This window comes from Scyliorhinus canicula, chromosome 17 (genome assembly GCF_902713615.1).
Source record: "Scyliorhinus canicula chromosome 17, sScyCan1.1, whole genome shotgun sequence".
NCBI classification, from domain to species: domain Eukaryota; kingdom Metazoa; phylum Chordata; class Chondrichthyes; order Carcharhiniformes; family Scyliorhinidae; genus Scyliorhinus; species Scyliorhinus canicula.
Genome location: NC_052162.1, coordinates 85,071,767 through 85,096,886, shown reverse-complemented (window position 1 = coordinate 85,096,886; position 25,120 = coordinate 85,071,767). Strand labels below are relative to the sequence as shown.

Here is a 25,120-nt window from a genome sequence, read left to right as displayed (position 1 = left end):
GGTTAGGGGCTGGGGGGGGGCTAGGGGCTGGGGGGGGCTAGGGGCTGGGGGGGGCTAGGGGCTGGGGGGGGCTAGGGGCTGGGGGGGTTAGGGACTTGGGGGGGTGGGGGGGTTAGGGGCTGGGGGGGGTTACGGGCTTGGTGTGTTAGGGGCTGGGGGGGTTAGGGGCTGGGAGGGTTAGGGGCTGGGAGGGTTAGGGGCTGGGAGGGTTAGGGGCTGGGAGGGTTAGGGGCTGGGAGGGATAGTGGCTGGGGGGGGTTAGGGGCTGGGGGCGGTTAGGGGCACACTGCCACCCATGTTAGCACAGGCCTCAATCTCGCTGATACCTAAGAAAGACAAAGACCCAACGGAATGTGGGTCATACAGACCCATATCTCTGCTGAACGCAGACGCCAAAATACTGGCCAAAATCCTAACCAAAAGCCTAGAAGACTGTGTACCTGAGGTGGTCACAGAGGACCAGACGGGCTTCGTCAAAGGTAGACAGCTTACCTCGAACATCAGGCACCTGCTGAACGTGATAATGACTCCCTCCGTGGAGAGAACACAAGAGGTGATCATCTCCCTGGACGCAGAAAAGGCCTTCGACAGAGTCGAAAGGAAATACCTCAGAGGTACTGGAGCGGTTCGGGCTTCGAAGAGGGTTCACCGCTTGGGTAAAGCTCCTATACAACGCTCCCATGGCGAGCGTACGGACCAACAATACCAACTCCCAATACTTCCAGCTGCACAGGGGCACCAGACAAGGAATGCCCACTGTCCCCGCTGCTGTTCGCACTAGCAATCGAACCGCTAGCAATCTTGCTCAGGGCAGCAAAAAATTGGAGGGGGATCCGAAGGGGAGGCAGAGAGCACAGAGTCTCACTCTATGCAGATGATCTGCTCCTCTACATCTCGGACCCACAAAGCAGCATGGACGGAATCATTGCGCTCCTGAAAGAGTTTGGAGCCTTCTCGGGCTACAAACTCAACATGAGCAAAAGCGAGATCTTCCCAGTACACCCGCAAAGTGGGGGGGGGGGGGGGGGGGGCAGCACTAAAGGGGCTGCCGTTCAAACAAGCCCAACACAAAGTCCGCTACCTGGGGATCCAAATAGCCCATGACTGGAAAGGGATCCACAAATGGAACCTCACCAGCCTGACGGAAGAAGTAAAAAAGGACCTGCAAAGATGGAACACACTCTCACTCTCCCTCGCGGGGATAGCCCAGACGATCAAAATGAACGTACTGCCCAGGTTCCTCTTCCTGTTCAGATCCATTCCGATCTACATCCCCAAGGCCTTTTTCAAAGCGCTGGACAAACTTATCATGGCGTTCGTATGGGGGAGGGGGGGGGGTAAAAATGCTAGGATCCCAAAGAAGGTCCTACAAAAAACAAAATCCGGGGGGGGGGGGGGGCTAGCCCTCCCGAATCTACAATTCTACCACTGGGCGGCAACAGCCGAGCGAGTAAGGGGATAGATCCAGGAGCCAGAAGCCGAGTGGGTGCATGTGGAGGAGGCCTCCTGCATGGGGACCTCCCTCCGGGCCCTCGCCACGGCAGCACTCCCATCCCCACCCAAAAAACACTCCAGCAGCCCAGTGGTGACAGCCACCCTCCAATCCTGGAACCAACTGCGGCAGCAATTTGGCCTGACCAAAATGTTGAACAAGGCTCCCATCTGCAACAACCATAGGTTCACACCAGCACTGACTGACACCTTCAAAAGGTGGAGGCAGGACGGGGGGGACACTGACAGTCAGGGACCTATACACGGACGACAGGATCGCAACACTGGATGAACTGAACAGAAATTTCGGCTAGCCAGGGGGAACGAACTACGGTACCTGCAGCTCAAAAACGTCTTACGAAAGGGGACAAGGACGTACCCACAACCGCCACGACAGACACTACTGGAAGACCTACTGGACGCATGTATCCTAGAGAAAGGAAACTAGCGACATGTATGACCGACTGGTAGAAAAGGACGACACTGTACTGGACGCAACAAGAAAGAAATGAGAGGATGACCTGGGGATTGAGATAGGGTGGGGACTCTGGAGCGAAGCATTGCATAGGGTCAACTCCACCTCCACGTGCGCAAGGCTCAGCCTGATGCAACTAAAAGTGGTACATGGAGCCCACTTAACAAGAAACCGTATGAGTAGGTTCTTCCCGGAGGTGGAGGACAGATGTGAACGGTGCCAAAGAGGCCCGGCCAACCACGCCCACATGTTCTGGTCTTGCCCCAGACTTGTGGAGTACTGGACAGCCTTCTTCGAGGCTATGTCCAAAGTGGTGGGGGTGAGGGTGGAGCCATGCCCGATAGTGGCGGTCTTCGGGGTTTCAGACCAGCCAGATCTATTCCTGGGGAGGAGGGCGGACGCCCTTGCCTTTGCCTCCAAGATCGCCCGCCGTAGAATCCTGTTTGGCTGGCGGTCAGCAGCACTGCCCAGAGCTGCAGACTGGCTGTCCGACCTCTTGGAATCTCTCCAAATGCAGAAAATCAAATTCGCCATCCGAGGGTCAGACGACTGCTTCCACAGAACATGGGAGCCATTCATGCAATTGTTCCGGGACCTGTTTGTGGCCAACGAACAAGAGGAAGAATAGTCGGGTGGCCAAGAATCGGGGGAAAATGGACAGGAATCCGGGGGGGGGGGGGGGGGGGGAGGGAGGGGAGGGAGAAGAGGGGGGAGAAAGAGAGGGCTACGGGTTCGTTATGGGGGTTTGATGGCAAGCTAAGGCCCAAAACCAAATTGGAAATAAATGCCTATAAACATGTGCCTCGGCCATATTGGGGAATGTAAAATATGTATGCCGGTTAAAGGGGGCGGCCACAGTTGTTATTATGAAGATGCTTACCTGTAAAATATACATGTTAATTTTTGCGTGTTTTTTTTTCTAATAATTTGTAATTTGTTGGATATAAAATATGAAAACTCAATAAAAAACATTAAAAAAAAAAGTACCTGCTAAATGGGAGAGACAAATGTTTGGGTATTGATCCTTCATCTTGTATTTAAATTTCCAACTTTTGCATTTCTTCTTTTGTTTGTGGCAGTTACTGATAAAAGTAAATGTTTTATAAACTTGCATTTGAAGCTCAAGCACTTTAAGAAATCAGATCAACACATTGAACTTATTCATAGCACTGTTAGTGTGAAATATTGGCCACAATTTGCTGTCGCAAGTAATGATGGGTCTAATAACGCTCAGTTATTATTTATGAGCAAATGGTATCACTAATTCAGGCAACGATCAGATGGCCAGTTAAGCACAATCCAAAGATTCCATCCAGTCCAAGATGCTCTCCTCCACCATTAGCTTAGTGAAAATAGCATCTTGCTTCACGATTGAAATAGATAAAATAGTGTGTTTTTGCTGTAATCAAACACTATATGCACACTAAAAAGAGAAAGTTAAGCCTTGTCCATTTCAATCCAAGTTCCCCTCTCTCAATGTGATGAATGTTGGTTATTAATAGTTGTGTTAGACAGGTTGACTACCGCCATTGTAGTCTTTAATGATTTAATTGTTGGACATTTCAAAAATTGAAAATTACAATTTCTTTTCACTTTCAAGTGTCGGTCAATTGGCCCGTCGAGCCTGCTCTGCCAATCAATATGATTATGGCTGAACTTCCTATCACAGTCCCGCACTCCTCGTATAACTTGACAACTTTAGAGTCTAGAAATCTTATCCATTTCCCTTTTTAAATATATTTAGTGACTTAGCCTCCACAGCCTTCTATGGTAGAGAATTCCATATGTTCACCATCCTCTGAGTGAAGAAGAATTTCCTCATCACAGTTCTAAATGGCCTAGTCTGTATCCTGAGACTGTGATCCATTGTTCAGTATCCTGCAACCTGGGGAAACAATATCCCTGCACCCAGCCTGTCAAAATTACATACTTTTCAATTAGATCCCCTCTCATTCTTTTAAACTCCAGTGAAAAGAGGAATGGACCCAAGCTCTCCTCATACGACAATCCTGCCATCTTAGGAATCAGTCTGGTGAGACTTTGCTGCACTCCCTCTATGGAAAATATATCCTTTCTTGGGCAAAAGCCAAAACTGCAGACAATATGCCAGGTCTGGGCTCACCAGACATCCTTGCTCCTGTACTTAAATCCTCTTGCATTGAAGGTCAACATACCATTTGCTGCCTTAACAGCTTGCTGAACCTACGTACTTGCTTTCAGTGATTTCTGTAGAAGGCACCCAGGTCCCATTTGTACATCAAGATTTCCCAGTCTGTCACCATTTAAATATACTCTGCTATTCTGTTTTTCCTACTGAAGTAGATGACCTCGCACTTAGCCACGTTCTACTGCATCTGCCATGTATTTGCCCACTCGCGCAACCGCCATGTATTTTCCCACTTGTTTAAATCGCCTTGAAGCCTCCTAACATCATCCTCACTACTCACATTCTCACCACGCTTTGTGTCATCAGCAAACTTGGGAATATTACATTTGGTTCCCTCATCCAAATCATTCATGTATATTGTGAATATCTGGGGCTCAAGCGCTGTTCCCTGCAGGACTCCGCTAGTTACTGCCTACCACTTTGAAAAAGACCCATTTATTACTACTCTATTCTTCCTGTCTGCTGACATTCTCTATCCATTTCTAATCCCATGTGCTTGAATTTTGCACACTAACACTGTGAGTTGTTGAAAAACCTCTTGGAAATCCAAATACACCACGTCCACTGGTTCTCCTCGAAACTATTCTGCTGAATACGCCCTCAAAAAAACTTCAGTAGGTTTGTCAAACATTATTTCCCTTTTATAAATCCGTTTACTTTGTTTAAGCCTGTTGATAATTTACAGTGGAAGAGGAGGCCATTCGGCCTGTTGGGTCTTCACTGGCCCTACTTCAGCCCATGCCTCCACCCTATCCCTGAGGAATTGAACAAACTAATGTGATATAAAATAGGTTTACTAGTTAGAATAATATAGATGTGAGCCAGTCTGATAGTAGTGAGCTTCAAAACAAAGGGATTCAGAAAGCATGGTCAGGAAGTGGGGAGGGGAGCCTCGTGGAGGATGGGGAAAGGGATGCTGGGTAATAAGAGGCCCAGGGTTGAGGAACGCAAAGTGAGCCAATCAGGATATATGGCCAGGTCAGGAGGTGTATAGGATGATCTATGGGAATCTTGTATGTGAAACTTGATGCCATTTGAATGATATTTGCAGAGATTTCTTTGTCTCCGATTTCACTTGGTTCTGGGGCTTCAGAAGACTGCCTGTGTTCTGCATCTCTGTGGAGCGGGTCAGCCTTGCAAGTTGTTTAAAAATAAATAATACTATACCTACAAATCCCTCTTGAGTTTTATTGAAGCCAGACTGACTGGTAAAGAACTCAATATTGTCATCCCCATAACTCAGTAACCCCACCTAACCTTTTGAACACTAGGGGCAATCATGCCTGCACCGACCCTCTGAAAGAGTATGCCACCGAGGCCCACTCCCCTGCCCTATCCTCATAACTCCACCTCGGGCAATTTTATCATGGCCAATCCACCTAACCTGCACATCTTTAGACTGTGGGAGGAAAGCGAAGGAAACGCATGCATACACTGGGAGAAAGTGCAAACTCCACACACAGTCACCCGAGGCCAGAATTGCACCCGAAACCCTGGAGCTGTGAGGCAGCAGTGCTAGTCACTGTGCCACCATGTTGTCTCATCCATAAAATTTTCCCCACTACTGATGTTGGGGTCCATTTCTCCCTCCCTCCTTGCAGGGTTACATTTGTCACCCTCCAATCTTCAAGGACTCTTCCAAAATTCTGGAAGATGACAACCAACGCATCCACTATTTCTATGGCCACCTCCTTTGGTACCCTGGGATACAAATTATCAGTCCCTGGAGATTTTATCAGCTTTGAGCCCCATTAATTTCTCCAGCACTTTTCTTTGTTAGTAATACTAATTTTCTTCCAGCTCCTCCTTCTCAATAGACCCTTGGTTGAGTGGCATTTCTGGGAAATTATTGTGTCTTCCTCTGAAGTCAGAATTATAGCGGTTGTTTAATTGCTCTGCTATTTTCTTGTTCTCTATTAGGGACCTACATTTGTCTTCCTTTATCTTTTTGCATACTTATAGAAACTTTTACAGTCTGCTTTTATGTTCCTTGCAAGTTTACTGCCATTGTCTATTATTTAAACACTTTCTCGCATGCCCCCCTTATCCGCCAAAGCCCCATGTTCAACCTCAACTGCGGCCCCCTTCTCCACACACTAGTCCACAACAAGGGCCGCATGATCCAACACAATAATTGCCGAATACTCTCCAAGACCCCTGCGAGCAAAGCTTTGTCCATAGCAAAAAATGTCAATCTGAGAGTGCATCTGATGAATGCATGAAAAGGAAAAAAATTCATGCAGCTTTTCGCTCTTTCTCTATCCCCGACATCCTCAAGGACTTGGGGGCATGACCAATCCAACCTCTGATCAAGAACAGTGTTAAAATCGCCCCCCATAATCAACCTGTGTGCATCCAAGTCCAGTATCCTCGCTAGGACTTTGTTCATGAAGCCCATATTGTCCCATTTAGAGGTGTATACATTCACCAATACCACGGGCTTTCCCTCTAACCTTCCACTAATCATCACATCTGGGCCCATACTATGTTACTTGCTGAGAAATCCACCCTCTTAATCAGCACCGCTGCTCCTTCTCACACATCCAACCTCAAATGAAACACTTATCCTACGCACCCTTTCTTCGCCTCATTTGATCTTTAATCTTCAGGTGAATCTCCTGCATAAAAATCAAGTCTGCCTTCAAACTTCTTTTTGAATGGGCGAATACCATAGAACTCTTAACCGGCCCATTCGGTCCCCTCTCATTCCATGAGACCGCTCTGGATGGGGGGCAGCCCGGTCAGCATTTTCCAAATCTGAGCGGACTCCACCAGGCTCCCGTCTTGCCCTCCTCCTGGGCGCCCCCAAGATAGCTGTTGCCATCCCACCTTAACCAACTACTTCATAAAGAAACCTTCCATGTCAGCAACCCACCTCCATTCCCTCCCCCAACCTAAACAAAAAACTTCACTGTCCCAGTCTCACTGTCCCAACTCACCCAGAAAACAAATGAACCAGAAAAAACAATCTCCCACCACTCCATGTCCTTGAATTAGCCTTTCTGCTAGCCAGGTGGTCCCCACCAGAGGCTAAGAACACATTGCTCTTATACCCAAACACTCTGTCCCACCTTCATACCCCCCCCCCCCCCCCCCCCCCCCCCCTCCCCCTGGGCGCTTCCCACTAAATCCTACATATGTGAATACCCCTTACTAATAATCCAAACACAGGGCGGCAAACATTACTTAACTCCACTGTTACACATTAACAATACAAAGTGGGTAGCAATAATACATAAAAACATACCAACTATCATCCATCCCCTTCCGAATACAGTTCCACAGTACATATTTGCAAACCACCCTTTGCCCCTGTGAAGAGCAGCCTTGGCCTTCTTAAACCCGACCCTTCTCTTGGCCAGTCCCGCGCCCACGTTCAGATAGATGCTGGCCATGTGCCCTTCCCAGGTCCATTCCAAGTCTCCGATGCCTACCTTGGGAGTCACACGATGAGTGCCTGCGGCAACTCCCCTGCTCTCGCGCTCAATGAGTGATGGGTCCGATCAACTTCTGGAGGGCGCTCGAAGACCCTCTTTTCCCCCCCTTCCATCAACTTTCTGAACATTCTCGCCCCACATTCTGTGGCATTCATGCTGTCCAATACCTTCCGGCAGCCCCACAATCCTCCATTCTCACCTCCTTGCGCGATTTTCCAAGTCACCGACCTTCAACTTCTTATGCTCCTACGCTATCATCAGCATTTCTGCCTCTACAAGAAGGCAATCCGATCGTCTCCTCCACCGTCTGGAGCGATGCATTCTATGCCTTCAACCTCTGTTCCACTCTCACCAGATCCTCTTGAGGCCGCCATCCTATTTGGTAAGAGAAGTTGGACCAACTGCTTTATTGACCACTGTGCGGGCAACAACGCCAAAGGTCTCTCCCCATCTTTTCCTCTGCTGCACCACACATGTCCTGGTCCGAGTGCTCCTTGATCAATATGCTCCTTGTCTAATTACTCCTCAACATCACCCACCAAAGGAAAGTATCTTATTCTGTACTGGGAGTACTTTCTTCACCTACGGTACAGGCAGGAGCCACCTGATGTCCAACCATTCACTTCATGACTGTTACCAGAAGTCAATCATTTCCCCCATTAATGCCTGTGCTTTTAGCTCTTGAGCTCTGAAATTCACATTATTGCAAATATACATAAATGGGAAATTTGATGAAATGCCAGCTGCAAGATATTTTTTACAGAAATCTGACCCAGTGAGGTGGCATTAGTGGCCAGCAATAGACTAGAAGCTCCATTGTTTTAATAGAGCACAGAGAACAAAGAAGTGAGACTAGGCTGCAGAGTTCAGTCTGGGAGCACAATGGACCAGAAATAAACCAGAGGCTGACACCGTTGCATTTTGCACATGAGCTGAGCTGTGAGCTGTTGGAGGCCAATGGGAACAGCTAGTAACAAACGGGCGGTGAGAGCCTCAACTAAAAATCTGCGGGGAGAAGCATTACACCATAGTGCTCTTGATGGCCCACCAAAATTAATGTTCTCATTTTAAAATAACCAGTCGGTTAGCTCTCTGGAACCTGTGGAACTATGTTTTGCCTGAAACATGAAAGAAAAGGGTGGAGGAGAACAAGGCTTCAAAGTTTGCTGGAATTACAGCGTGGCATACAAAAATTGAAGTGTTGCAGAAACTCTCCATATAACAATTCTGTCTATAGTTTCTGTATGCAATTACAGCAAGGTGGGGTTACGCTAACATGTAAATCCCGTATGGAATGTTTCTAAGTGGCACCAACTGATTTTGATGACATGCTACTTGATCTCATGATAAGGCATATTTGGAGTTAAGATCAGTTGCAGTCTTTAGGTGAAACAGGCTTGGAGCAAGGTCCTCACATATTAACATTGTGATCCTGAGTGAATTATGAATAATCTTTATTGTCACAAATAGGCTAACATTAACACTTCAATTAAGTTACTGTGAAAAGCTCCCCGTCGCCACATTCCAGCGCCTGCTTGGATACACAGAGGCAGAATTCAGAATGACCAAATTACCTAACAGCACTTCTTTCGGGACTTGTGGGAGGAAACCGGAGCACCCAGAGGAAACCCACACAGACACTGGGAGAACGTGCAGACTCCGCACAGACAGTGACCCAAGCTGGGAATCAAACCTGGGACCCCAGAGCTGTGAAGCAACAATGCTACCCACTATGCAACCGTGCTGCTGAATATAGTCATTTTTATATTTGTATTATAACTTCCAATGTCTATGTTTGTTAAAGCAAACTAGCTTTGCAAAACATGTCACAACTGAGTACAGCTCACTAGTGGTCTGCAGATGTTTTTCAATGTGGGAGCGAAGTGTTAGTAAATATCGAGATTTTGATATATTAAAGAGTCAAATATTCACATTGAAACTGGCCTATTTATTCCAAAAAAAAGGTGAAAATAGATTTATTGAATCCTTGACTCTTCTACAGTTAGCTGTGATTTTTATCTTAGTTACTACAGAAGGAAAGTGAATGGGTAATGTGATTGTCCTGAAATTTGCACATTACAGCATTTCGGTATGAATTAAAATAGTGACATTGCTCAGAACTAGGTTTCTGGTATTGATATTTCGGGGAAAAAACCAGACGAGGTAACTGGCTAGAGTCTTGAGGGAGGCGATGTATAGTATATTCAATTAATTAAACCATAATGTGTAATGTGAAGAGTTTTTATTCCTTTGTAGAGCGATGTTCAGGATTATTTTCAACGCTCAGGAAGGCGGACTCAGCGTCGTAACCAACATTTCTACCACACGCGTTCAACTGTGGAACGCCGTGCTTGTAATGTTCGTCGCTTAGAAGAACCTAATAATTCTTCAGAGGTCAGTAACTAGACTTTGTTCTAAATCCTGTGGTAATCACTGCTGCTTCACTTCTTAAGACCTTAAGATATGAAGCTCGAGGAGATGCTTGTTAGGAAGGAAGATGTGTTGGGCATTTTGAAAAACTTGAGAATAGACAAGCCCCCCGGGCTTGACGGGATATATCCAAGGATTCTATGGGAAGCAAGAGATGAAATTGCAGAGCCGTTGGCAATGATCTTTTTGTCCTCCCTGTCAACAGGGGTGGTACCAGGGGATTGGAGAGTGGCAAATGTCGTGCCCCTGTTCCAAAAAGGGAATAGGGATAACCCTGGAAATTACAGGCCAGTTAGTCTTACTTCGGTGGTAGGCAAAGTAAAGGAAAGGGTACTGAGGGATAGGATTTCTGAGCATCTGGAAAAACGCTGCTTGATTCGGGATAGTCAGCACGGATTTGTGAGGGGTAGGTCTTGCCTCACAAGTCTTATTGACTTATTGAAATCAACCATGATTGAATGGTGGAGTGGACTCGATGGGCCGAATGGCCTTACTTCCACTCCTATGTCTTATGGTCTTATGGTCTTATTTGAGGAGGTGACCAAGCACGTGGATGAAGGTAAAGCAGTGGATGTAATGTACATGGATTTTAGTAAGGCATTTGATAAGGTTCCCCATGGTAGGCTTATGCAGACAGTAAAGAGGCATGGGATAGTGGGAAATTTGGCTAGTTGGATAACGAACTGGCTAACCGATAAAGTCAGAGAATGGTGGTGGATGGCAAATATTCAGCCTGGAGCCCTGTTACCAGTTGCGTACCGCCGGGATCAGTTCTGGGTCCTCTGCTGTTTGTGATTTTCATTAATGACTTGGATGAGGGAGTTGAAGGGTGGGTCAGTAAATTTGCAGACGCTATGAAGATTGGTGGAATTGTGGATAGTGAGGAGGGCTGTTGTCGGCTGCAAAGAGACATAGATAGGATGCAGAGCTGGGTTGAGAAGTGGCAGATGGAGTTTAACCCTGAGAAGTGTGAGGTTGTCCATTTTGGAAGGACAAATATGAAGGCGGAATACTGGGTTAACGGTAGGGTTCTTGGCAATGTGGAGGAGCATTGATATCTTGGGGTCTATGTTCATAGATCTTTGAAAGTTGCCACTCGAGTGGATAGAGCTGTGAAGGCCTATGGTGTGCTAGCATTCATTAGCAGAGGGATTGAATTTAAGAGGTGATGATGCAGCTATACAAAACCTTGGTAAGGCCACATTTGTGCGCAGTTCTGGTCGCCTCATTTTAGAAAGGATGTGGAAGCTTTGGAAAAGGTGCAAAGGAGATTTACCAGGATGTTGCCTGGAATAGAGAATAGGTCTTGCGAGGAAAGGTTGAGGGTGCTCGGCCTTTACTCATTGGAAGGATGAGGGGAGACTTGATAGAGGTTTATAAGATGATCAGGGGAATAGATAGAGTAGACAGTCAGAGACTTTTTCCCCGGGTAGAACAAACCATTACAAGGGGACATACACTTAAGGTGAATGGTGGAAGATATAGGGGGATGTCAGAGGTAGGTTCTTTACCCAGAGAGTAGTGGGGGCATGGAATGCACTGCCTGTGGAAGTAGTTGAGTCGGAAACATTAGGGACTTTCAAGCGGCTATTGGATAGGTACATGGATTATGGTAGAATGATGGGGTGTAGATTAATTTGTTCTTGATCTAGGACAAAAGTTCGGCGCTATGTTCTATGAAGAGACTGTCGGCTTTTTGAAAAGGCTATCCATTCGTCCCACTTTCATGCTTATTTTCCCCCAAGGCCCTGCAATTCTTTCCTTTTATGTACTTGTTCAATCCCCTTTAGAAAATTGCTCTTGATTTTAACCAGCTTTGCAGGTTTTTCAGTGGCTGACTGGGTTTCCCAGTCCCCTAAAAACCCAGCAACAGGAGGGAAATGAGAACATCTTTGGATAGATTGCCCTATAAGGCTCTGCTTATGGCCAGGAGGAACCTCTCCACCCCACCTCCCCCATCCCTGCCCATCAAACCTACCTATTCTTCTGGACTTCTTACTGCCTGACTGGAAGCCAAGCTGGTCAGTCAGGCAGTCTCCAATTCAATATGACTTGAGATGCACGCTGTGAAGTTAAAAGTTGATATCCCGACTGTGATCTCTAGAAGTTTTCACACTGACCTGTAGTTAACTGGTTTATTTCTCTCTTTTTTTTGTGGAAAGTTTGTAGTATTTGCAATCCTTCAGTCCTTCTGTATACTGAGGGGACTGTTTCCATCGACAACCAAAGATCCTATCCAGGCTGGGTAACATGGCTATTTTGGAATGTTGCAGCCGTTCTAAATACCTCCAATCTATTTCTATCCTATTCAGTTGCTGTGTTGCGTCCATCTTTACTGTGATGTTTCCAGCATTCTTTAATAAAAATTGGTGTAAAGCATTAATTTAGCAGAAAAAGCAAAATATTGCAGATGTTGGAAATATGGAATAAAAATAGAAATGCATGATAAGATCATCGGCCTGAAACATACCGTGGTGTGCTGCCAGACCTGAATATTTCCAACGTTTTCTTTTTTTTACTCAGTTCAAATCTTGATCATACCCTTTGCTTCATGTGAGGGTTTCCTTTTTGATCCTTAATCTGACCCAACTGCGCTTTGATTATTAATTTACGGTTTGTGTATATGTATGAAGTACTTTAGCAAGTAACAGTAATCTGTTCTCATACAATCGCTTTGCACCCTCATTTCTTTTTAGTTTTTCTTTATTTTCTGTATTCTGCTTCGCTCTTGACAGTTATGCACTTCACATTGATTAACTGGCAGATGCAAATCTTGCTGTACTTTGAAGCTACTATGTAATGAATCCATATACAATATAGTTGAACGCTTTGGTTGAACTTGTATAGTGCCTTTCACAACCAGCCTGCATCACAGCCAATTAATTACTTTAAAAAAAAAAAATATTTTATTACAAACATGTATCAAAGCCGGTTACAGCAAATAAACACTTCGGGCGACATCTTCCCAACAATTAATTATACAGTCTTTACAGATTCTCCTCCTCCTCCCCCCCCCACCCAACCATGCCGCTACCCCTGGTGCCGATGCCGACCGCCACTCCAGCAAAATTTGCCTCAGTGCAATCGGAGAGGCGAAGGCCATGACATCGGCGTTCCTCCTCTCCGTGAGCTTCGGCTTCTCTGAAACCCCAAATATCGCCACCAAGGGGTCCGGGTCCACCTTCTCCTCCACTACCCTGCCTAAGACCGCAAACACTCTCGCCCAGAATCTTCCCAATTTTTCGCAACCCCAAAACATGTGTGCGTGATTCGCTGGCCCCCGCCCACACCTCTCGTACTCATCTGCTACCCCTGAAAGAACCCACTCAATCTCGCCTGAGTCATATGCAACCTGTGCACTACCTTAAACTGTATCAGGCTCATCCTTGCACAAAAGGAGGTCCCGTTTACTGCAGTGCCTCACTCCATACTCCCCAATTGATCTCCCATCCCAACTCCACTTCCCATTTGTCCTTTATCTTCACCACCCGCTCACCTTCCTGCGCCCCCAGCATCTTTTATATATCCTCAATTTTTCCCTCCCCTTCCACATCCGGAAGCAGCAGTCACTCCAGCAGGGTGTATTCCAGCAACCTAGGGAACCCCCTCCAGACCTTTCGCGCAAAGTTCCTAACCTGCAGATACCTGAACTCACTATCCCTCGGCAACTCTACCCTCTCCCTTAGCTCATCTAGACTGGCTAACCATTCACTGGGAGAATGTGCAAGCTCCACTTGCACAGTGACCCGGGCTGGGATCGAACCTGGGTCCTCAACAGCGTGAGACAGCAGTGCGCCACAGTGGCGCGCTGGCCTTTACCATCATGGCCTTAATTGCATCATGGCATCACAAGTGGTGAGCAAAAGCCCAGGTATCTGTGTGCCAGTGAGCTTTCTGAGACAAGGAAGTAAAAGCTACTTCTACTCTGTTCTACTATTTTATTGGCATTCTGATTAAAATGGTCTGAGGTGACATTTATTTCTTAATTCTGAGGAATTCTCTTTCCTCCGCTCGAATACAGATTGAGAACATCATCTTGTGGAAATTACCACTATTTTTATGTTGTCTTTTTTAATACATGCTTTCTATGATGAGCAGGATATGGAGACAATAGATGGAAGTGAAGGATCATCTGATGAGGCTGAAGAGGAATGGCAGAGTGAGAGTTGTTCTAGGTAAGAGGCCTTTGTTTTGAATTCCGTCATTGTAGAGTGTAAATATTAACTCTAATTAATGTGCACAATTGAATGCACCTGCATGGATCATCATGTTCTTCCCCCATCAGACAGGATGACTGACCTAAGAAAGTAAGAAATAGGAGCTGGAGTAGTCATTCGTTTATCAAATCTGCTCTGCCATTCTACATGTTCAATCTTCTACATCAGCTGCATTATTTTCATGTCCCTTGATACCCTTAGAATCCAAAACCTGTCGACCTCTGACTTGAAAGTACTCAACAACTGAGCAGTCACAGCTCATGAGGTACAGAATCCAAAGGTTCATGGCCCTTTTGAGCGACTTTCTCCTCATCCAAGTTGTGAATGACCAACCTCTTATTCTGAGACTGAGTTCTAGAGCTCCTAGCCCTTGTAAGATCCCCTTTCATTCTTCTAAACCCTCAAGAATAAAGGGCTAGTTACATAATCACTCCTCGTAGGAAATCCCCATACCTCGGAATCCGTTTAGTGAACCTTTGCGCTTTGTCTAAGGCAAGTTATATCCTTCCCTTGGTAGGAGACCAAAGCAAAGAGTGCCCAAGATGCTGTTTTACCAAGTCTCTCTATAATTACTGTAAGACTTATTTACTCTTCTACTCCAATCCTTTTATAATAAGACCAATAGACCTATTTGCTTGCTTGCTTTAACTTTGTGATTAGGATCATGTAGGATATGCAACACAGGAATAGGTGTTTGACCCAACCAGTCCATGCTAGTATTTGTGCTCTACTCTAGCCTCTTCTCATATTTTTCCAATGTACAAAGCCACCTATATTCCACTGAATAATAACTGTTCCTCACCATTTAAAAAATATTCTAGTTTTTTATTCATCCTACCATAATGGATTGATTGTCATATTTCTGCACACTATATTCCATCTATTATGTTCTTGCTAACTAGTTAACCTGTCTAAATCCTTTGCCACCCTCTTTGCGTCCTCCGTGCAGTGTATTTTCTTTTTAACTTTGAACCATCAGAAATTTTAAATACATTACACACAATCTCCTCTACACAGTCTCCTTGCAGCTTAGGTCCAAACACTGCCCCTGTGGTAGCCCACTGCTGTCTGCCAACCTGAAAATGACCGTTTTATTGCTTTTTGTCTGTTAACTAAATCACAATCCATGCAACTATATTACTGGAACTCCTTCCCTAACAGCACTGTGGGTGCACCTCTAGTACATGGATTGCATCGGTTCAAGATTGTGGCTCACCACCATCTTCTCAAGGGCAATTAGAAATGGACAATAAATGCTGGCCTAGCCAACAACACACCCATCCATTAAAGAATGTTGTAAAATATTGCTCTCTATCCTTGTGGCAAGCTATGCTATGCCAATCGTTGGTCTCCCGGAGGGAACGGAAGGATCGGATGCCGGTGCATATGTTTTTAAATAAATATTTTTATTAAAGTTTTGCAAAATTTTTCATAATAAATAGTAATAATCCTAAGACAACAAAATAGAGAGAACATTACATAGTGAAGAAAGAGAATATACAATAGCAATTAACTAGACGTTACCCCACGTGCCTCAGTCTTCCCACACCCTCCCAACGGAGCACTCCCCCCCCCCCCCCCCCCCCCCCCCCCCCCCCCCCCCCCCCCCCCACCACCCACCCACTGCTATGGAGCGCTGCTGCTGCTGGTGCATATGTTGTGAGGATGTTCGAGAAAATGATGGGGGCAGAGTCGTTCGACAGACCTTTGGAGGTGGACCGGGCTCACAGGGCACTTATACGCAAGCCCCAGGGTCCTGAGCCCCCGAAGGCGTTGGTGGTGAGACTTCACCAATTCCTGGACAAGGAAAGCATTATGGGGCTGGGGAGACTAAACGGTTTGTATAAGAAGAAGCTGAGATCCAGGTCTACCAGGACTTGAGAGCAGAACTTGCTAAGAGGAGGCCGAATTTCAATAAAGTTAAAGAGGCGCTGCATGCAAAAGGAATAAAATTTGGACTTCTCTACCCGGCCTGTCTTTGGGTAACCTATGAGGAACAGGAACTGTATTTTGGCTCTCCGGAATAAGTAGCGGGCTTTGTGAAAGACGACAACTTGGGGGACCCATAAGGACTTGATAAAAAGAGAAAACTAGTCGGTAGTGATTTACATCAAAAAGTTCTGTACTGCACTGTAACTTTAGTTGCAATGAATGGGAAGAGGAGAGTTTTTCTTTTTCTTTTTGAGTGACCTAACTTTGACCTTTCAGTGTATGTACTAAGGTACAGTTTCTTCCTTTTTGTTTGTGTTTGTAAAAAAAAGGGAAAATAATAATAATGGGGGAAAAAAAGAATGGAGGGGGAAGAACTGATCTAGGAGGGAAAGCCATCTGTTAGAGATTTACATATATAATTTTTTCTATCTCAATTTACCCTGTTTGTTTACACTTCTATTGTTTGGGGCTCTGTTTGAAGGTGATGGGATTGATAAGATGTTGTAAAGGGGGAGGGGTGGGCTATTGAGTTTGGGCCTTAAGTGGAGGGTGTGTTTGCTTTTTGCACTCTGTGCTATTGTTCTGAAAACTTATGTTAAGAGCTGGGGTGTAAAAGATCCAATAGCCGGTAGACTTTTAGGCTTCAGGGGTGGAGCTGCTAGGTTAGCTGGTAAGACCACTCACGGAGGCGAAGTGGGGGGTGAGCTGAAAAGTGACGAGGGAGGGGGTGAGGAGGGGGTGAGGAGGGGGAGTACTGCTGATGATTTGGGACTTTCAGGAGGCTGGAGATGGAGACTAGATGGCGGTTGCCACCGATAAGTGGATCTGGGGAGGTGCGGGCCATGGGCTAGGGGCTGGCCTAGGAAAGGTCATGGCTGATCAACAGGGGAGGGGACAAGAGCCCCCCCCCTCCCCCCCCTCCCCCCCCTTGACCAGACTGGTTATGTGGAATGTTTGTGGCCTGAATGGGCTGGTCAAGAGAGCCCATGTGTTCGCTCACTTGAGACAGTTAAAGGCGAACATGGCCATGCTACAGGAGACACACTTGAAACTGGGGGATCCAATTTAGACTGAAAAGGGGATGGGTCGGGCAGGTGTTTCATTCAGGATTCGACTTCAAAATAAGGGGGCGTGGCCATCCTGATTAACAAAAGGGTGGCGTTCGAGGTGGGGAAAATGGTGACAGACCTGGGAGGCAGATTTATCATGGTGAGTGGGAAACTGGAGGGAATGGCAGTGGTGCTAGTGAATAGAAAGTGTCAGCAATGGCAAAAGAGCTGCGAGGGTTCATGGAGCACATTGGAAGTGCTGATCTGTGGAGATTTGTGAAGCCAAGGAGTAAGGAATATTCATTCTACTCCCATGTTCACAAGGTGTACTCCAGGATTGATTTTTAAATTTTTTTTTAATACATTGGACAAAACATTATTAGTGGGGGCAGTGGACACGGAGTATTCAGCAATCGTAGTATCGGACCATGCACCACATTGGCTAGATCTACAGGTGAACACGGGAAACTCAGCGCCCACAGTGGAGGCTAAATGCAGGGTTGTCAGCAGACGATAAGATATGTGAGCGAGCGGGGGTGGCCATTCGGAGGTATATAAACACCAACGACACAGGAGAGACTGCGGCTGGGGTGGTGTGGGAGGCATTGAAAGCGGTCATCAGAGGGGAATATATTTTGATTCTGGGCCCATAAGGAGAGGGCTCAACAGGTGGAGCTTGATAGGCTAGTAGGAGATACCTTGCGTGTGGACAGGAGATATGCGGAGTCCCCGAATGAGGAGCTCCTGAAGGAGCACCTGCCCGACCCATCCCTTTTTCAGTCTAAATTGGATCCCCCAGACTTAAAATGGATTTTGGGTTCCTTTCCACAGGCAAGGCGGAGGGTCAGCTGAGGAGGGTAAAAGGCGCAGTGTACTATTATGGGGAGAAAGCTAGTAGGATATTGGTGCATCAGCTGAGGAAGTAGAGGCGACAAGAGAGAGAGGGAAAATTAAGGATGTGAGGGGGAAAGTAGTGAGGGACCCGGGGGCAGTTATTGACGTGTTCCATGAATTTTATAGCTGTTGATATGAGTCTGAAGCCCCTGGGAGGAGGGGGTCGGGGGGCGGGAATGAACCAATTCCTGGGAAGGCTAGAGTTTCCGACGGTAGATGAGGAGTGGTGGAAGTCTTGGGGGGCCCAATTGGGCTCGGTGAAGTGATAGACGGATTGGGGGCAATGCAAGCGGGTAAGGCCCTGGGACCTTGCGGATTCCCAGTGGAATTTTATAAAAGGTTTTCGGGGCCAGTGGGACTGCTGTTAGTCAAGGCTTTCCATGAATCCAAAGAGTTAGGGATGCTTCCCCCAACGCTATCGCAGGCATCAATCTCTCCCATCCTGAAGCGAGACAAGGACCCGGAGAGCTGTGGATTGTACAGACCAATTTCCCTTTTGAATGTGGATGCTAAATTACTGGCAAAGATCTTGGCCACCAGAACAGAGGATTGTGTCCAAGAAGTAATAGTTGAGGATCAGGTGGGGTTCGTGAAGGGCAGGCACCTTGTGTCTAATATTAGGCGGCTTCTCCGTGTTATAATGATGCAAGCTGCGAGGCGTGAGGCTGAGGTGGTAGCCATGGACGCGGAGAAGGTTTTCGACCGGGTGGAGTGGAAGTACCTATGCGATATCTTAGGCAGGTTCGGGTTCGGGCAGGGATTTGCGGACTGGGTCTGGTTGTTGTATCAGCCCCGGTGGCAAATGTGAACCAACCGAACCCGGTCAGAATATTTGAATCTCAGGAGGGACAAGGCAAGGATGCCTGCTTTCCCCATTACTGTTTGTCCTGGCCATAGAGCCTTTAGCAATGGCCCTTAGAGCATCGAGTGTGTGGCGGGGAATAGTGAGTGGGGGTGGAGCACAGGCTTTCTCTTTATGCAGATGAATTGCTGCTCAATGTTACAGACCTGATGGGTGGAATGACTGAACTCATGGAGGTACCGAGAGAATTTGGGCGATTTTCAGGCTACAAGTTGAATATGGGAAACAGCGAGATGTTTGTGATCCAGGTGCGGGGATATGAAAGGAGACTGAGGGAGATAGCTGGTGGCGGGGAGTTTCAGATATCTAGGGATTCAAGTGGCTGAAGAGTGGGGGCAGCTCCACAAGTTAAATCTGGGCAAAGTGGTCGACCAAATGAAAAGGGATTTCCACAGATGGGACATGCTTCCGCTGAGTTAGCGGGAAGGGTCTGGACGATGAAGGTGACAGTCCTCCCAAGACTGCTTTTCTTTTTTCAATGCTTTCCGATTTTTGTCCCAAAGGCTTTTTTTAGAAAAATAAATGCGGCGATTACAGGTTTTCTGTGGGCAGGGAAAACCCCCGAGAGTAAAGAGGGCACTTCTGGAGCGGGGTCGCATGTAGGGGAGGCCTCGCCCTCCCGAGCTTTATTAATTATTACTGGGCGGCCAACATATCGATGGTCAGGAAATGGGTAGTGGGGGAGGGGTCGGCCCGGGAGCGAGTGGAAGCGGCATCCTGTAAGGGCATGAGTTTGGAGGCTTTCGCCGGCTCGGTACTCTACAAGTCCTGTGGTGGCAGCCCCAAGGGTGTGGGAGCAATGGAGGCAGCACATGGGATTAGAGGGGGCGTCAGTCTGGTCTCTGATCTGTAACAATCACTGGTTTATCCCAGGGATGGAGGCCTTAGGAGATGGCAGGGATCGAAAGATTTGGGGACTTATTTATCCAGGGGCTTTCCAACCTTGGAGGCACGAGAGGAGGAGTTTGAGTTACCGGGTGGGAATGGGTTTCGATATCTTCAGGTCTGGGACTTTGTGCGGAGGCAGGTTCCAAGCTTCCTTCGCCTCCCACTGAGGGGACTACAGGACAAGGTGATGCCAAAAATTGGGGTTGGAGAAGGGAGGACTTCGGAGATATACAAGGAGTGGGAAGGGGCCCCGATCAGGGAGGTGAAGCAGAAGTGGGAAGAGACCTGGAAATGGAAAAGTGGGAAAAATCCTTGAAGAGAGTTAATTCATCTTCGTCCTGTGCCAGACTTAGCCTGATACAGTTCAAAGTGTACAGGGTTCACATGACGTTAGCCCGGATGAGCAGGCTCTTTGAGGAGGTGGAGGATAGATGTGGGCGGTGTGGTGGTAGTCCGGCTAACAATGTGCAAATGTTCTGGGCATGTCCGAAGTTGAGGGGATTCTGGCAGGGATTTGCAGACGTTATGTCAGAGGTCCTGGAAGGGAGGGTAACCCCGAGTCCGGAACTGGCAATATTTGGGGTATCGGATGATCTGGGGGCCAAGGCGGGGTGGGTGGAAGAGACCGATGCCCTGGCCTTCTTCTCCCTGATGGCCCGGAGATGGATTTTACTGGGATGGCAAGACTGAGCCTCCGATGTCAGGTGTGTGGATCAGTGATATGGCAGGGTTTTTCAGCCTGGAAAAAAATCAAGTTCGCCTTGAGGATCAACTTGGGGGTTCGCCCAAAGATGGCAACCATTCATCGACTTCTTCAAAGTGCCAGCAGTAAGGGTGGGGGGACGGGGGGAAGGAAATAGGAGGCATGGCAGTGTTAAATAAGGACAGGGAACTCGGTATACTGGTAGCTAGGAAATAGAAGCTTGAAATAATGGGGACATTGTGTTTTTTGTTTTTTTTTATATACATGTCAGCCCACGTGACTGTTTTAAGAAATGTTAATGTGTTAAACTGTGAAAATTTTAAATGCTTCAATAAAATATTTTCTACAAAAAATATATATTGTAGCACATTCCCCCTATTGATGCTGCATTATGTTTGCTACCTTCCAGTCCATAGGACCATTTGAGAATAGACGGAAATCTGGAAGATTTAAAGCAGCATATTCATTATCTCTGTATCCACCTCTGGTTTTCTTTGCGGACCATTGATTCGAGGGATTTGTCAGCTTTTAATCCCTTTCATTTCATCAGTACCATTTGGTCATAAAGGTTTACAGCATGAAATCAGCCCTTCGGCCCAGCTTGTCCATGCCACCTAGTTTATACCACTAAGCTAGTCCCAATTGCCCGCATTTGGCACATAACCCTCTTTATCCAGCTTTCCCATATAACTAAATGCTTTTTAAAAGACAAAATTGTACCCGCCTCTACTACTGCCTCTGACAGGCCGTTCCAGACACTCGCCACCCTCTGTGAAAATATTGCCCCTCTGGACCCTTTTGGATCTCTCCCCTCTTTGTATCTCTCCCTTCTTACCTTAAACCCTCGAGTTTTAGACTCCTCTACCTTTGAGAAAAGATGTTGACTATTTCTTTGTTCGTTGCTTGTATCAGCATCCTTAAACCCTTTATTATTTGTGAAATGCTTTTGGTGTCTTCTACAGTGAAGGCAGATACAAAGTATTGATCCGATGTTTCTGCTGTCTCCTTCTTGCACATTATAATTACCATTGCCTCTGCCTCCAAGGTATTCACGTTTATGCTCACATCTTCATTTGAAAAAACTTTCATATATGAAATCTGTATTTGTCTCCAGTAAGTTTACTCTTTGAATTTGAAAAACTCTCCCAAACCTCTGATTTAGTTTGGCAACATTATAGACTTCTTTTTTAATCTGCCATTATCTTTAACTTGTCTTGTTGGCCATGGTTGAATCACTTTTTTCTCGAAGACTTTTTAGTCTTCAGGGGAATGTTTAATTGTTATTAAATTATGATTTTATTCTTCACATGTTTGCCATTGTTTAACCACCATCCTATCTTAATCTTTTCCCAATCTACCTTAGCCAGCTTATTACTCATAGCTACATCTGGTTCACTAATGCCAGGGAAGGATCTCTGCCATCCTTACCTGGTCTGGCCTATATGTGAATCCAGATCCACGCCAAGCTCTTTAATAGTCCAGCAAACCATCAGTTCATGGGCATTTGGGGATGGGCAATAGACACCCATATCCCATGAATTAATGAAAAAATATATAGTTTGCTACATTCAAACTACGCAAAGCGCCCAAATCCGTTATCGTTTTTTGTCACATTTTGATCACTGTCCCCAGAGGCTCCCTTACTATGAGGTTATTTATTAACCCTGTCTCATTGCACAAAACTAGCCCTAACGTTCTCTAGTTGATTCCTTGATGCATTGATCTGGAAATCTAATTTCAATATATTCCATGCACTCGTCATTCACAATTATTGTAAATTTGATTTGGTCAGTTGGTTTGGCCAGTCGAATAAAAATTTTAATCCTCATGATTGTTTTAATATTCTTGTTACATGCACTCTACTTTCCTAATTGCACTTTTTCCATCACCACAACTACTGTTCAGAGAGCCTGTTATAATCTATTCTCTCCAATGTTTTCTAAACCTTCGAGTCATCCAAATGGATTCTACATCTTTGATTTTATTAGGGGAGATCTTTTCTCCTTAATGTCTTTATCTCATTTTTAATATTGGGCAACCCCTCTTTTTACATTTTACTTGCCTTTTCTAAAGATCAAGTATCCTGAGGTATTTAATTTCCAAACTTGGTCACTTTGCAACCTCGTCTCTATAATGGCTTTCAGATTAAACTCATTGGTTTCTATTCTGTTAATTTGTTTGTTTTGTTATGAATGCGTGTGCTTTCAAATATAGTGGTTTTGATTTAATTTTTTTCTTTGTTACCCCAATGCATTACCTTTGTTAAAGCGGTCCCCTCCTGACACCGTCTGGACGTCTTCTCTTGACACTTTTGAGTTTACTCTTTCTTGAACCCTCCCACCCCACCCAGTTAGCCTATTTTGCAGAAAAATCTAGATTTTTGTGTCAAATATGAAATTAACAACATTGAAGTTAATGCAGTTAAGTTAATATACTCAAGTTTTGAAGATTTCTTTCAAATATTTTGGACATGTAGCGATGGAATTGTGCTGAGGAAAATGCTTACTGTGCTGGACTTCAGTCATTTTAATGTTGAAGTGTACTGCTAGAATTTAAGAATGCTACTTATGCATCAATATCAAGTTTCCAAATTATTGGACAAAACTAAACCTTTATAAAAAAAAAAAAAAAAAAATCTCTTTCAGTGTAACTTTCCAAGGCATAAATGCTGTTGCATATCCTTAAGATTGGAATAATATGCTAGCAATATTCTGGTGGAAGTTCACTGTTATTTACCCTTTCACATTTTTCTTTTCTGAGCCTGATTGTCCGTCATACTAAATCTGACTAAAACAGGCTGTGATAAATTATTTTACGATTTAAGAGCAGTTTTCCAGTTTGTAGTTGCCTTTCTCTGGAAATGGAAGCGCGTTCCTCCAATTGCGTGCTTTCCTGCTTACCATCTTCCAGGTGCGATGTTTCTTTATCCAAATTGAATTGTCTATTTGTGGCCTTCCCTGCACCCATCATTGTTGGGTATATGTTGGTACTTCATTAAGTGTTGGAATGCTTTTAGACCAATAGGTTTGAAGTGTAGCACAGCTGAGCCCAATTCAGTTCTTCCATGTCCATGCGTATGCACTTTCAGGAGTCCATGCGTGTGTACTTTCAGGAGATTATGATGGCTACTGATTCAGTGTAGTTTATCTGGTTGTGTTGTCCATATTTTTACTGAGACCAGCTAATTCAGCACGGATCAAAGCCTTGAGATTCCAAGTGTGGAACTTCTTGGATAGAACACCATGGTGTTTCTGGTAGATTGTTTAAATACAGCTATATCTTAAATTCCTTTTATGATTAGTGAAGTGGCCCAATCAGTTATGATGAGATAATTCCTCTCAGAATATCTTCTTCCTATTGATGGCATTTGAAGCAAATCACAAACATGTCCCTCACCTATCTTAGATTTTTTTTAAATATAGAGAAAACAACATCCATGGGGATTCTAAAAATTACAGTATGAAATTAGTGTTAAAAGCAGCGACTGATACCAGTGTTGAAGTAGCCTCAATTGATTCTGTCACCATTGAACAAAGGCAGCTTAGCGAAGCTAACTGTTAACAGTCCTGTTTGCAGGGAGGGGAAGGCAAGGATTGTGTCCCGTTTTAAGAGGGAAATACTTGATCATTCACAACTTCCAGAGTTTCCTTCTGCTGGTGCCATGAAAATAACTCCAGTAATGCATATTTTAAAAAAAAATCCTTTTCAGTCAGTGGCCCTGGTAAGAGATGGTAAGTAACTGATCATATTGTAACCTCCTGAAACAAGGTTGAATGTTGATCTTAAAGTTTCAATTTCCCTTCTCTAAAATTCTAAATTTAGTGATTCGTCAAGTGAATATTCAGATTGGACAGCGGATGCAGGTATTAACTTGCAACCACCCAAACGTTTGGTGAGACGAATAGTTCGTCACAACATCAGTAGCTCTGAAGATGAGAAGTTGGGAGAAAGATTGGCTGTAAAACGCAAGAAGTCCAAACCGTCCAAACTGAAGGTACAAGAACGTGTGACCTATTGTGACTTTTACCTCTAACCTGGAAAGGGTTTTGTATAAATTAATAATATAAGATCCAGTTTACAGCTGATGAGTTCTGAAAGCCTTTTGGAGCTGGAACTTAATCGCCCGCGTTGATGCAAAATAGGGGGGTTAGCAAATTGGCTACCTGTTGTACACCATATCTGGAATTTGCAACGTTGCATGCAATAGACAAAGCGATCTTATTGCATCAATTATATGCCACCATCCGAGACAAATTTATTACCCTTGGTCATCTGGTTGCATCTGCACAGAGGGTTCAGAGCTACAAATCTTTTTTTAAAAATAAATTTAGCGTACCCAATTCTTTTTTACCAATTAAGGGGCAATTTAGCGTGTTCAATCCACCTATCCTGCATATCTTTGGGTTGTGGGGGCGAAACCCATGCAAACACTGGGAGAATGTGCAAACTCCACACGAACAGTGACACAGAGCCGGGATCGAACCTGGGACCTCGGCGCCGTGAGGCAGAGGGCTAACCCACTGCGCCACCGTGCTGCCCTCAGAGCTACAAATCTCACCAACTTTTACAGATGCA

General features: G+C 45.5%; 1 protein-coding gene across 4 annotated transcripts in view; it reads left to right on the top strand.

Annotated features, from left to right (window-relative positions):
* brwd3 (bromodomain and WD repeat domain containing 3) overlaps positions 1-25,120 on the top strand; it is a 142,513-nt gene that overhangs the window by 47,286 nt on the left and 70,107 nt on the right. For all 4 annotated transcript variants that reach the window (XM_038775729.1, XM_038775731.1, XM_038775730.1 and 1 more), the window contains 3 exons: positions 9,827-9,964; positions 14,099-14,175; positions 24,368-24,539. In XM_038775729.1, the coding sequence (XP_038631657.1) occupies positions 9,827-9,964; positions 14,099-14,175; positions 24,368-24,539 (387 nt within the window). The remainder of the gene's footprint in view (positions 1-9,826; positions 9,965-14,098; positions 14,176-24,367; positions 24,540-25,120) is intronic.